At 42.9% G+C, this 13694-nt stretch overlaps 1 protein-coding gene across 1 annotated transcript; it reads left to right on the top strand.

The window, feature by feature from the left end:
- Nucleotides 1-11096: 11096 nt before the first annotated feature.
- On the top strand, nt 11097-13097 carry BLCAP (BLCAP apoptosis inducing factor). The gene has a single exon (XM_086932232.1). The coding sequence runs from the start codon at nt 11227-11229 to the stop codon at nt 11488-11490; it is 264 nt and encodes an 87-aa protein (XP_086788358.1). The 5' UTR covers nt 11097-11226; the 3' UTR covers nt 11491-13097.
- Nucleotides 13098-13694: the final 597 nt, after the last annotated feature.

Here is a 13694-nt window from a genome sequence, read left to right as displayed (position 1 = left end):
CTCCCACCACAGCCCTTCCTCGGAACCGGCCGGACGTCTCTTTTAATAAAGTCTGGGTGTTGTGGTTAGTAACCACCCCAAACCGAAGGTGGGTCCCTTTCTTCGTGAGGGGCAGGCCGGCAAGGTGCCCGCGCCACAGCTGAAGCTCTACCAGGGCTCGGGTGCAGTCGCAGCCCCCGCCCGATGCTCGCAGGGAGGCACCTTCCATTCATAAAAGCACTCCAGTACAATTCTTGGCTGGAGGTCCTCCCACCTATTAACAGCCGGTCCCACACAGGCTGGGAAGGAGGGGTTCCCTATCTAGCTTCCTCGCTCTGGCCCCGTGGTCTCTCGTCCCGTATGTGCCCGAACTGCCTGGGACACTTCGAGGGTTATTGTTCATCACTTTTACCAAAGGCGCCCTCCCTCCCAAAGAGCTGGTTTGCGGGCGAAAAGGGGGTTGTGAGAGTGCAGGATACCGGAACACAAATAACATAACGTGAAAGTAAGCTTACGCATCAGATGTTTCTAATACAAGAGACATGAATACCGAAGAGAAGCGGACAAAAGGGCCGACAGTCCGTCTTCGCCATGACGCCAAGTTTTCTGTTTTAGAGTCGTCCCACTTGGACGGGCTTGGCCTAACTTACGTGTGTGGTAAAAGGTTTAACTTCTTTATGGGGCCATCTGTTTCGCCCCATGAAGAAATAAGAATCCTTTTACCACACACGTAAGTCAAGGAAGCCAGTCCAAGTGGGACGGCTCAAAGAGTACGTCACTGGAACCTCTTTTCCAATGGCTGGCCACCGTTTAGCATGAACGGTGACGCCAGCCAATGGAAAAGAGGGGCGGGGCTTAATCTTGCTAGTGACACATACTCGGAATTATTAAATCTCGCCAGCGAGACTAAGCATGCGCAGCCATCGCAGGCAGAGACCTAAAAAAGGAGTGAAGTACTTTCCAATGTCAGAGACGTCACATCCCTCCTTCCCCAGGTCTCTATTCTCAGGCACCATTCTCCAGAGTTTTTTTGTTTTATTGAAAACCTTGCTTGAACCATGCATTTACCAGATCTACTACAGATTTTGTGCATCATCATAAACAAACTTGAAAGGGTGTGCATTTGTTAGAATATTGTCTGACATCAATACTGTGTCCTATTATCTAGAAAAATATGTTCCCTTTGTTATTAATAGACAATCTAATTCAGTGGGACCATATTGTTTTCATATTTAATATTTATGGTACAATACTTAAGTCCGGCAAAGTTTCTCTATAACATTTTGATATCCAGCTGTTTGCGGTTTTAATATAGGAGACAATGCATCCAATGGCACTGGTGCACTAAGTCTAAAAGGCGCACAACAGACTTAAAGGCGCACAACAGACTTAAATGCGCAACTGCTGTATGGGAATATTACCAAGAATACTAGCAGTGATTTACTGTCACACACCCACAGATCACGCCCACCCCTAAGAATTACAAAGTGCTCCAATAAGTGGAAGGTTACAAGGGAAAAGCCAAACATTCACTCTCTAGGGCTGCAGGCTGACTAAGACAGCAGAATAGAGACTTGTGAATAAATGCCAGGTCAGCCCAGTGCACCCTGCTGTTCTGGAGTGGGCTCATGGTGTGGCTGTGCAGTCTGCATGGAACACTGGTAGAAAGGAGAATAGACATGGGAAACAACTGGTGAACTGCTGCACATTTGTAATCCCAACACACAACAGAGTGCGCCTGGCAAGCACAACACTTGTGCTAACCCTGATTCAAAGCTTGAACTGCAAACACACAACCAGCGTTAAACCTAGTCATGCCAGGCCATTAGTTATCAGCTGAACTATTTTTAGAATTAATATTTTGTCACAAAATATGGAAATCTAGGAATCTTACTCATCGCCGCTGTTTTGTACTCTGGTATTGAATTTGATTATATAATTACCAATAATATAGAAATCTAATTACACACAGGTCAAAATCTTATACAATTAGCACCTGTATTTGGATGTTTACAGTTGCCAGACAGGCTCTTTTACATGACTGGGAGAGTGAAAGAGCAAACACCACACTAGCAGGTAACCCAAACTGCCAATAATTCATTCTAAATTTGAACGTGGGCTGGTTTCTAGTGCAATTTTCCAGCAAGGGCTGATTGGGATTATGATGGGGGCAGAGGGGATATAATACCTACACTCAAAAGGTGGCAATGCTTCATGCATTATGTGTAAAATACAAAATGAAAAAGCAAAGAATAGTATTTGGAGGTTTTGCTCTGCTTTTTGAAGGGCCCCAGTGTCAGTAGGTGGTGATGGGTGGAAGGATGGCTCCATCAGAAGGGTTTTAAGGCTCATTCATTTAGGGTTGCTTTGTTAATATGATCAATCCAAACAGGCAGGTCTCGAGTAAACCAGCTGCCGAGCCCCGAAAGTCCTTGCTGCACATCCGCATTCATTGACAGTCCTGGGGGCATTGGTGCTGCGCATACATGCCAGGACATGCTTGGTGGCCACCTTGTGATTTCTGGGCTCATTTGGGGACACTATAAGCAAGGGACACATTACAATGTGACTCATTCCTTGTGTAACTTGTTTTCAATAACTCGCAGGCTAAGAGCCGTACATTTTGTTGGTGGCTACACATTTTAAGATCAAGGGCATTCAAGTTTGGTGTAACAGAAAGGGGCATAATGTGAACATTGAATCTGTAGACCTATACTCACCAGTTTATTTAATTACAGCCGAAGGCTAAATATGAGAACCGAGCTGACCAGCCCTCCCTCTTTGCAGTGTGGAGTCTGTTTCGTACACAGAAGCTGAAGGCAGTTACGGCTGTGTGGTCACTGGTGAGCAAGGGAGGGGGTGGCGGTAAGAAAGCTAACAAAGTACATCGGGAGGGGGTATGAACAAAGTCAAAGAGGACACCGGTAGGGGGGGTGTGTGAACAAAGTCAACACAGACACCTGTAGGCGGGGCGTGAACAAAGTCAACATAGACTATAGGGATGGGGGGTGAAGAACAAAGACAACATGGAAACCTGGAGGGGGGGGTGTGAACAAAGGCAACACGGACACCTGGAGGGGGCGCACGAGCAAAGACAACACTGACACCTGGAGGGGGGGCGCAAGCAAAGACAACACTGACACCTGGAGGGGGGGCGCGAGCAAAGACAACACGGACACCTGGAGGGGGGGAGTGAACAAAGACAACACGGACACCTGGAAGGGGGGATTGTGAACAAAGACAACATGGACGCCGGGAAAGGGGTGGGGTTTGAACAAAGTCCACACAGACACCCGTAGGCGGGGCGTGAACAAAGTCAACACAGACTATAGGGAGTGGGGGGGGGTGAAGAACAAAGACAACATGGACACCTGGAGGGGGGTGTGAACAAAGGCAACACAGACACCTGGAGGGGGGGCGCGAGCAAAGACAACACAGACACCTGGAGGGGGGGCGTGAGCAAAGACAACACTGACACCTGGAGGAGGGGGGGGGGGGCGTGAACCAAGACAACACAGACACCGGGAAGGAGGGGTGTGAACAAAGACAACACGGACATCGGGAAGGGGAGGTGTGAACAAAGACAACACGGACACCCGGAAGGGGGTGTGTGAACAAAGACAACACGGACATCGGGAAGGGGAGGTGTGAACAAAGACAACACAGAAGCCATAGGCAGTTACGGCTGTGCGGTCAACAAAGACATCGGGGGGGGGGGTGGGTCGTGAAAGACACCGGGAAGGGAGTGAATAAAGACAACACTGACACCAGGAGGGGGATGTGTGAGCAAAGACAACACTGACACCGGTAGAGGGGCGCAAACAAAGACAACACTGACAACAGGAGGGGGCATGAACAAAGGCAGCAGAGTACGGCTGGAGGGGGGCGGGAAGAAAGTCAACACTGACAACAGGAGTGGGCGGGAACCAAGGGAATAGGACAATGGGAGGGGGAACAAAGTCTACACAGACAATGGGGGGGCTCCACAGCAAAGTAATACACAACAGGAAAGTTACTACACCAGCAGAGGCAAAAGAAAAAGTAGTGCACGGACCAAAACATATGGCCCATATCGAAACGATCCATGTAGCAGGGGCAGTCGTCGGGGAGAGAACTAAACAGCCACAAGGCGGGGCAACAGTATTCTATTCACCAATGAGAACTGGTATTTGTAAAGGCGGACCAAACAACCAATAAAAAGCGATGGGCGTGTGGTGGGTGTGTTCAAACTCCACCATGGGATTACAGCATGCCTCACAGAGCAGCACATGCGCGCTGCCTCAAGGCCCGACCTACAAAGCACAGTGAAATTATGTATTTGCCTATGATCAAACACTTTAGGAAACAGTGAACCCACCAAAACCAATGGCTTTCGATTTTCAAGTTGTGCTTTCAGCCAAAAAATGGGTATCTCTTTCCCTCGCATGTTTTACATTAAGTGTTAATGTTTTTTCTTAAATTTGCAGCAGATTAAGTTAGTTTGTGGATGGCAGGCAGAAGTCAAATGAAAGCTTGACCTGTTTTGGTCTTAATAGTACAAGAGGCCCAGAGCCATGCAGGCATCTTGTTCTAGCTTTCATTTGCTCGCCCACCTCTAAGAGGCTATTAACTTCTGCACTGCTGAGGAAAATGTTTTTTCAGATGACTTAAAAGCACAATATGCGCCATTTGGCATTTACGCATTCCTGGATTTCAGCTTCCTGATAAAGGTGTATTTTCAATGCAAAGCATGTGAAAAACTGTGTGAGAGCTGATACCTATAATTATTTGTGTTCTTTTCACACGAAGTATGTGAGACCTATGACCTGAAATAGTTGTCTGCATTTTTGGCTTGAATGAATGATTGAAAATGTTTATAAAGCGCAGACTAATGCCTGGGGTCATCTAGGCGCTATGACGATCAGACCGGTAGCGAAGCCTTGGAGTTTCCTAGTTTGAAGCAAAGAGCCAATGCAAATGTTTTACATTGTTTTTTGCTTGCTGCCTACAGTCCTTGAACCAGAAGACACGTTTGTTCGATTCCATGTTCGGTATTCTCTGGATATTTGCTGACCGGATTACTTCATACTACTATTTTGTCATCACAACTGATCTTCCATTCCTTTATAGTGCACTTGTTCTCTCACTTGGCTGAATTTACCAAATCTGTGGAGATGATGCCAATTCTCTCTCTGCACCCTCATCTGACCATGCCCAATCCCTAAATGCTGCTCAATTCCCCTTACGGACAACTTGGCAGTTCAATCTGAAATCATTTTCTTTCAGTAAATGCTGGTTAGGCGAAAGGCAAGAGCACTTTCGCAACTGAAAAATTGTTCCAGTTGGTAAGTAACAAATCAAGAAATCCAGTTGTGTACATAGACTCGTCATGTAGTAAAACTTGAAAATATTCTTATACTTTTTATTTCTACCTTGCTGAAATTTTCTCTAACTTGGTCCCATTCATGAGATCAAAAACCAGTTCAGCCTTGCTTGCCCTTATAGAAAGGCTCTTCAGATTTTTTTCAATGCAAGTAAATAACAGTTTTGGGTGTACTGTGCATTCTAGTTATGGTGAGTATTAGTCTTGTAGTTGTTGAGATGCTTACTGTGCACTACTCTAATGCAGATGATCTTTGCTGTATCACCAAATGATCCAAATACAGAATTCATTGAGTGGCGGCAAACATATGTACAGTTTCACCACTTTGAGTGGATTTTTATTCAAACATGTACTACTTCAAGTGTGCAATTGCTAGTGCATGTTTTTCACTTGTACCTTTTCATTGATTATGTTAATATTTGCTGAAAATCGTGATTGCCTGACAAGTTTGCTTTCGGTCTAGCTAGATTGTCATCAGAATTTTAACACAAAAGCCTCGAAATAGCCCAAGAATTAGGAATGTGTCTGCTGATGCACTTTAAGAAATGCACAATGTTTAAGTATATCAACCAACGTGGTCAATCTTTAAAAAGGTGTGGTTCATAAAATCTCTTGCATGATAGTGTACCTTCCAGTTTTGCTTCACCAAGTGAAGGTTTTTTTTAAACCCCTCACCTAACCACAATGCTAGCTGTGCTAACTTGTTCTGGTGAAATGTTTATTTTCCAGAAGCCTATAAGCACAATTCTAAATGCACACATTGATGTTATCTGATCACCAATCACCATTGCTAGACCACTGAAGTTAAACGTTACATGTTATTTTCATTTAAGAAACATCTAAAACTATGTTGAGTCCTCTTGGTTGTGTTGGTAGTTTGAATTAATCTCATTGCTGTATTTCTCAGTTTTACTCCTAAAATAGACAGAGCACTTTCAATTTTTCCTTAACTTATTGAGAAAGATTTTTAGGCCGAGCAATAGCTCGCATGCGACTTGCTGTAAATAATAATACAACTTTTTTCCCACCTGCTAATTACCATTGGTTCCCTCCAGTGTTGCTCTTCTTTGCTGCCTCCTAACTCGTTCACTTTGCCGATACGTCACTTCCGTTCAAGGCTGAGGCACACCGTTAAAGTACAGTTTCCTTCCACCTTTGTTCTTCAGCTTTTGTATGAGATTGTTTTTTTTTTTTTCTTTTTTTTTCTTTTCTTGAATGTTTACTATCCGCTGCCAGTCACTGCTTGTTAGGTCGAGCTATTTATAGCTCTGAACTATTGCAGGCCTAACAACACTCTTGAACAAGGTGGATTACATGCAGTTCATGCTATGCACTCGTGTGAGACGCTCGTCCACGTCAAACCTATCAGCCTCACAGCACCAGACTTCAAAGGAATGCCTCCCAAACTGCTCCCCCGCCATGAGACTTCAAAGCAATGCGCTTTCAGCCCTATCACTCTCCCTCTCCTACATTCCCTCCCACCTCCCACAGCATCGAGCCGTGAAGACTTCTTTCACTTAACAGCTCTCTGCTGTCGGTCTTTCACCCCCTCGAGCGTTTTCCGGGCGGCACTGAGCTGCACAGACACACGCTAATATCAGTGGCCGCATTTTTAGATAATGTGAACACCGCTTTACTTTTTTATTAACCATCTCCAACCACCCACAGACAACACCGAAGGGCTCACATGCTAACAAACCCACTGAAAAAACTCAGCCATACTGGAATAAACACACTAATGTCTAATCTCCTTACAGATCAAAAATGACTTGAAGGTCTTCACTAACTCCAGAATCTGGTTGCTCTTAGGATTTTTAACAAGCTTGTACTCCTCCGCTTGAACAGCCGCAAAACTACTTTCTTCTCATCAGTCTTCAATACAGTAGCTCTTTGCTGGACTTAGTTTCCATTGTAAAAAGTGCTGCACTGCCATCTAATGGCGGATTTTAGTATTGCATCATCCTTCAAAATAATTCTCCAAACAGGAAATGAGCTAATCGAATAGATTGAGCTCCTAACTTCCTTTAAAGAACACGCTAACAGTACTGTTGTAGCCAAGCCTATTTCAGACCAATTTAAATAAAACATACTGATCTGAAATAAAACTGACAAAAAACATTTGAGCAAACAGACCAGGCAACCATAAAGCGAACCAAACAAGTGTCTGGGTGTAAGAGGTGTTGGTTAACTTCTCATAATAACCTCCTGAACTGCTTTCCCCTATTGGCTCGATCTCCACGCCACAGCACCACTCCACGCCACAGCACCACGCCACGCCACAGCACCACGCCACAGCACCACTCCACGCCACAGCACCACTCCACGCCACAGCACCACTCCACGCCACAGCACCACTCCACGCCACTGAACGCCACAGCCTCACTCAACGCCACAGCATCACTCGACGCCACTGAACGCCACAGCATCACTCTGTGCAACCATTCAACAACTGGTTCTAATATGTTCTTTCAATGTTTCAAGCTTTATTACAAATGTCACAAAAAGATGTTAATATTTCACTTCTGTTCTTGGATTTTCATCACAATAAAATACACTGAACATAATCTTCCCAAAAAGTTATTTACAAATGTTTAAGCTATTGCCATTATAAATTACAATAACTTTTATTTAAGAAATAATTATTTAAAAAAATAAAAGCCATTGTTATTTGTAATATTAATACATCTAAGTCATGTAAATACAACACATATTGCATTACAAATGCTATAGGTGTCACGTTTGTGAAAGTTGAAACTATTGGCATTGTAAACGACAAAGCTATTAATAGCGCTAGTTTCAAAACCAACACATAAATAAAATATTTGCCATTTATAATACCAATAGCTCAAACTTTCGTAATGCAAGAACTATTGCATTGAAAATGCTTGTTTTTCTTCTGTGACTCAGCCTTGCCTGCCTCTATCATGAGTCCTGCAGATTCAAGTTTTCTTTTGATTTGGATTATTTCGGCCGCTCCTTGCGCTCTGTTGCTTGCTGCCCCTCTTCCCATCGCTCACCACTCCTGCCATGTTTATTTTGCACTGCCTCTGATCTTGTCACGTGACGCCTGTCATAAAGGCTTCAGTAAACACTACTTTGTTGAGTTTGTTTCTTTCATCATTGCTGCATTTCCTGCTCTGTTTTTTGTTGCCCCCGTCCCGGCCACACCTCCCCTCCTGTTGCACGTTACTGGGTTTGTCCAGATTTGCAGGGCTTTGAGCCGAAGCCTGGATTTGCTTTGAAACGTAACGTTAACTAACACTTGCCCTCCCTTCTTCCCCATCTGTTTTCCACACCCAGCCAATTAGCAAAGCCAGTCACTCGTTTCTATATCGTCTGGCTCTCCTGTTTTTCCACTTTTCTGTTGCCTAATTGCCTTGTTTGGTCTGTGTAATGTCAGCTGTTTCTGACATTTTTCTGTTCCGAAATGCAGCCTCTGGAGGAAAAGAAAAATTCACAATACAAAAAACCAACAACTAACTAAATAAAGCAAGAACGAGTGGTCACGAAGTGGCCAGATTGTTTTTATACATACCCAAACTCATTAGTGTCATTTTGCTGGCGTTGGCTGCTTCAACCTACTCGGAAATTAATTAGAACTAAAAATGTAATGGGATGGATGATTCATAATATCTCATCAAAGATCCCTGTAGGAAACAATTTGAATCCTATATGAGGTACCCCATGATAACAGAGAGAGGTTCAAGTGAGTATACCCTACAATATTTTTATTAGCTCTGGATTCCTGTTCATATCCAGAAAAAAACAGATCAGGAACTCTTAACTAGCTGTCGAGCCCACCTATACAGTATTTTACTTACCCTCTTAATTGACAAGTAAGCAATGATGAAGCATGCCACGGTGCTCTGTGGGTAGGTTACCTGTTCCATTCTGTGGTGAACACCTGCATTTCCACTTTTCTGAGGGCTTAATAGTTTTTCACAATTGGATCCTAACACTCGTAGTTTGGTATATAGTTGGCTTTACGCACCTTTGTATCATTAATTTTTATTAGAATCTTGGGATGTATGGCTTGTTCTGCAGATCAAAAAAGTGAATTACTCATGTGTGCTCATTACCAACTGTAAAATAGTGTCCAGCCAATTTGCTCACTAGCTCAGCCAACTATGTGACTTAATTCCTTAATTTCTTCTAGCTCTGTCTGGGCAAATCCTCCTCCCATTCATTGACTCATAAAGCTGGGTATCACTTCAAGGCCTGTTTTATTTGTTCCTCCCACACCAGACCTCTTTAAATACTCCTTTTGTAGTGTGCTTCCAACTTCAAAATCTTCATCTGCTGAATTGTCACTTCTCACCATAACTGTTGGAGCCTCCCCACTCACTGGTTTCATTAGAGAATAATTAACTGTAAAGCCTATTCGTTCTTGGGTTTTTAATACTATATGAATTTAATGTTATTGCTCAGTTGTGTGTTGTGAGTACAGAGTAAGTGTTTGTTAAAGTGCTGTTTGTGGGACCTATTTTGGTGTACATTTGAGGGTCAGTGGTGTTCTCTTATCGTGTGGTGATAGGGCATAGCCAGGGCAAAGAAACGAATGCGAGACACACACATTTGAATATTGGCAGGCTCGACCTTTCCTCTAGCTGATATCGTTCAGTAGATTTAGGGTGTAGCTAGATTTATTAACAGTGCTACAAACCTGCATTAGTATGTGCTGTATCATAGTCTGGACCACTGGAATTATGCAGCAGGGTCGAGTAGATGTAGCAGCAAGAAAAGCCAAATGTGGCATAATGCCGTACATTTTGTAATAGTATTGCTTCTTTATGTCCTCATTTATAAACTTGGTAACACTGTCTGGGCATTGGTTGCACCTCAGTGCCCGTTTAACACCCAAATACAGCTGTAAGTAACAGAAGGGTGACCAGTCCAGCTTTGCAAAGGGCATTTCACTGCACAGCAACACGTTGCTGCGTTTTTTAATAACTTTTGAATAGTTAAAGCTAGAAACCTCTACAAAATATGCGGCAGATGATGTAAACGTAGTAGATCTATAATCATGCAAAAATCACTACAGCCGCACAATCACATAGTTCCAGTGCCCTGATTGTAGTATACATTTAGGGGGTGAATATCTATTACGTTCGGCAATAAATTCCATAATGTATTACAAACAGTGAGTTTCAAACGTGTGCTGTGCAGATCACTGATAGTTTTAAAATCCTCTGTTATTTTTGCTAATTCTTGCATTAAATTATTATGAGATTTAAGTACAACTTCCTAATGCACATGGTTGTTAAAAGTTCTGTGTGAGCACATCATTTAGTGTCCGTTTACATGCCTGCAGCTTTAACTGTCTACTCAACCCCACATTATCATTACAGCGTTAATAAATGTAAGCCCTTGTGGTTGGAGTATAATGTGAACAATGTTAATTCATCTGCAAGCCGCTGATGTCGTACATGGTCCAATAAATAAAAAAAAGTGTCCATGACCTACTACTATTATGGGTGAGATGCAAATAATTCTGCACTTTGGTCTATTTGTTTAATTAAGTATACTCCACTAGCCAACCCATTTTTTACTTGAAACATGTTGACCTGTTTGTGAGGGAAGCTTTACCGAGATCATTCAAAGTCTTAGTTAATTTAGTAGATGGTGAATGTCCGAATGTGATGTTGCAGGTGGGCAAATGTCTATTTTTGCCACGTTTGATTGTTTATATACCCAGCAACTCCTGTTTTAAATCTCAATATGAAGAGTGATTTTTACTATGTTCTCTATTGCAGATTAATGAAGAGGATTTGATGTTCTAAGGCTGATGTGCTGATCCGTTGCTGAATAATCAAGGAAGAGATAACCTGCTGATCCCTGTTGCCATAATTTCTATTGCTGCTTCTGTTCCTCTGAACTCAAAGACCATGTACTGCCTTCAGTGGTTACTGCCAGTTTTGCTGATCCCTAAGCCGCTGAACCCCGCTTTATGGTTTAGCCACTCCATGTTCATGGGGTTTTACCTGCTCAGTTTTCTCCTGGAGAGAAAGCCCTGCACTATCTGCACCTTGGTGTTCCTGGCTGCCTTGGTCCTCATCTGCTATAGCTGCTGGGGCAACTGCTTCCTCTATCACTGTTGTGACTCCAGCCTGCCGAACTCTGCTCATGACCCTCGCATTGTAGGAACTTAAGATGCAGCAGCAGCCTATGTCCCAGAAGCGTGCCGTCTGACAAGCATTGGGGGTGTTTGTGGACTACGAGCCACCTTATTTTCTCACCGTGTTTCTGAATAGGCGTGGCAGATTAAGCCCCCCCCCCACCTGCTGGCTCACATAATGCTGCAGTGTCACCTGTAAAAATGTCATAAGTCGTTGCCCTCTTCTGACATCTGGTGATATGGTTGCTCATTGTTTTGAGCTGATAATTGGGTGTTTTAATGTTTTTCTGTTTGATGCAGTTGGGCACGACTGCTTGTTCTCTTGTCAATGAGCATGGTCTTGAGTGACTTGCAAATGCAGATCAGGTTGTACAATGTTTGAATTTTTTTTGCCTCCCTGCTGTATAATTTTTGGGAAAATGTCTTTTTATTTTTTCTTCAGTACATGTTGAGGGAAGTGTCTGTGCTTCTCTGGTCAGTTCACTCGCTTCCAGCTATAATCATAGTTCTGTTTTGCAGAGAGCAACTGTTCGTTATGTTTCCCTTTGAACCAGATTTTAAAGAGATTTTGCTTCACTTTGTTCACAAATAAGTTGAGTGATTCTAGACATCAGCCTATATCATTTTTTTACACATTCAGACAAATCTTGTTTGAATCCCCGAACTTTCTCAGATGTTGACTGAACCTTTAGGCTTGCCAATACCAGATTTTTGTATTACTCTACAGGTGTCCTGGTCTTGAATATCAGTTTTTGCTGGCTACAAGTCCCCATCACTTACACCAGGACACATGAAGGCTGTTCACTGGACATATACATCAACGTTTTGGTGATTTGAAATAATCAGCTACAACAGTATTGGGTTATTTAATTTTTATAGTTATCCGGAAATGGTGATGGCTATGACATGCATGCATTCTTCTCCTTCTTTTAGAGCATAATTCATACAGGCTTTTTCTATGGTTTACGGTATTTTTTCCTCACTCCCCTGAACACCCATTTGTTACTACAGTGTTGAGACACCTTGGGGGAGAGGGCTGTGGGTTAAACCAGATGCATACTGTTTGAGTCCATTTGCTCCATGATGGTTACAGAAGGATTGTGTCTACTTTGTCTGACTTAGTGACTATTACGTTGTCATGGGTACCAACGTGTCATCTTGGCAGGGACTGCACCAGGACCCAGTGTTAAACTTTTTCAAATCTAAAGGATTATCTGTAACAAGGTGCTCAGGAAAAATATGCTGCTTTGCTGTAACCTGCAATGCTGTTTTTAAGATTGCCAACATAACTTATATTGTAAAGTATTCCACGTATGTGCAATCAATTGGTATTTTGTCTGATATTTGCTTGTTTAAAAAAAAATCTATTTCTGGCTTGCAGAAACCTCACTTTTTATGCCATTCACCATACTCCTGCCCCAATTTCTTTGTGAGAATATATGGTCCATTTACGTCTTTTCTCCGTTAAAACCACATATCTGTATAAATCCTCAAATCACTATTGGAACATTGAAATAGCACCAGCCTCTAGAAAACTTGAGAAATATGACTTCTTCACTTGCTGCCATTGGAAAGTCATTTTATGGATGCTGGTAATGTCACAACCATTGGTAAAAAAATTAATAAAGATTTACAAACTTTGAGGTTCGTCATGAAGCCCTATTGATGGAGACTTTCAGAATATTTAAACATTAATATACCAGAACCTATTGTAAGCTGCAATGCTGATAAACTTTTCAAATGTGAAATACTTGTTACAGATGCAACAGTGCTTCGATGCAAGGTTAGTGCTTTACACATTTTTTTGTGTGTGTGTGCGCTTAGGTTTAGTTCTAGCTTACCAGTCAGCTTAGCTTGCTGGTAGCAAAAGACCTATTGTCAGTTTACCAAAATATTACAGGGGCTTAAAGCCCATTATTGGTTAGCTTTATTATCACTCTTTTGCATGCTTCTTGTTATATGACTTTCCTTCTCAGTCTTGTCTGTCTCCCCACTGGAGCATACCTACGGTTCTTCACTGTTCACTTTTATTCTTTTTGCTTAAGCACTCCTCCAGTGCATGTGTTTTCCAGCTTTTTACTTCCTGTGCTTCGCTTCCCACACCAAAACTTGTTTGTCTTTCCCAAATATGCTTCTCTGCCCCTATGTTGAGGTCTCTTGCCCATGTACTTCTTCCCTTCAGTCTGTTTCTTTCACCGTGTCCTCTGTTGCACCCTCCCACACTGTGTTGCTTCCCCC

The sequence above is a fragment of the Lissotriton vulgaris genome, chromosome 7 (assembly GCF_964263255.1).
Source record: "Lissotriton vulgaris chromosome 7, aLisVul1.2, whole genome shotgun sequence".
Taxonomy (NCBI): domain Eukaryota; kingdom Metazoa; phylum Chordata; class Amphibia; order Caudata; family Salamandridae; genus Lissotriton; species Lissotriton vulgaris.
Note: the sequence above shows the minus strand (reverse complement) of the source record. Positions and strands in the feature narration are given on the sequence as shown.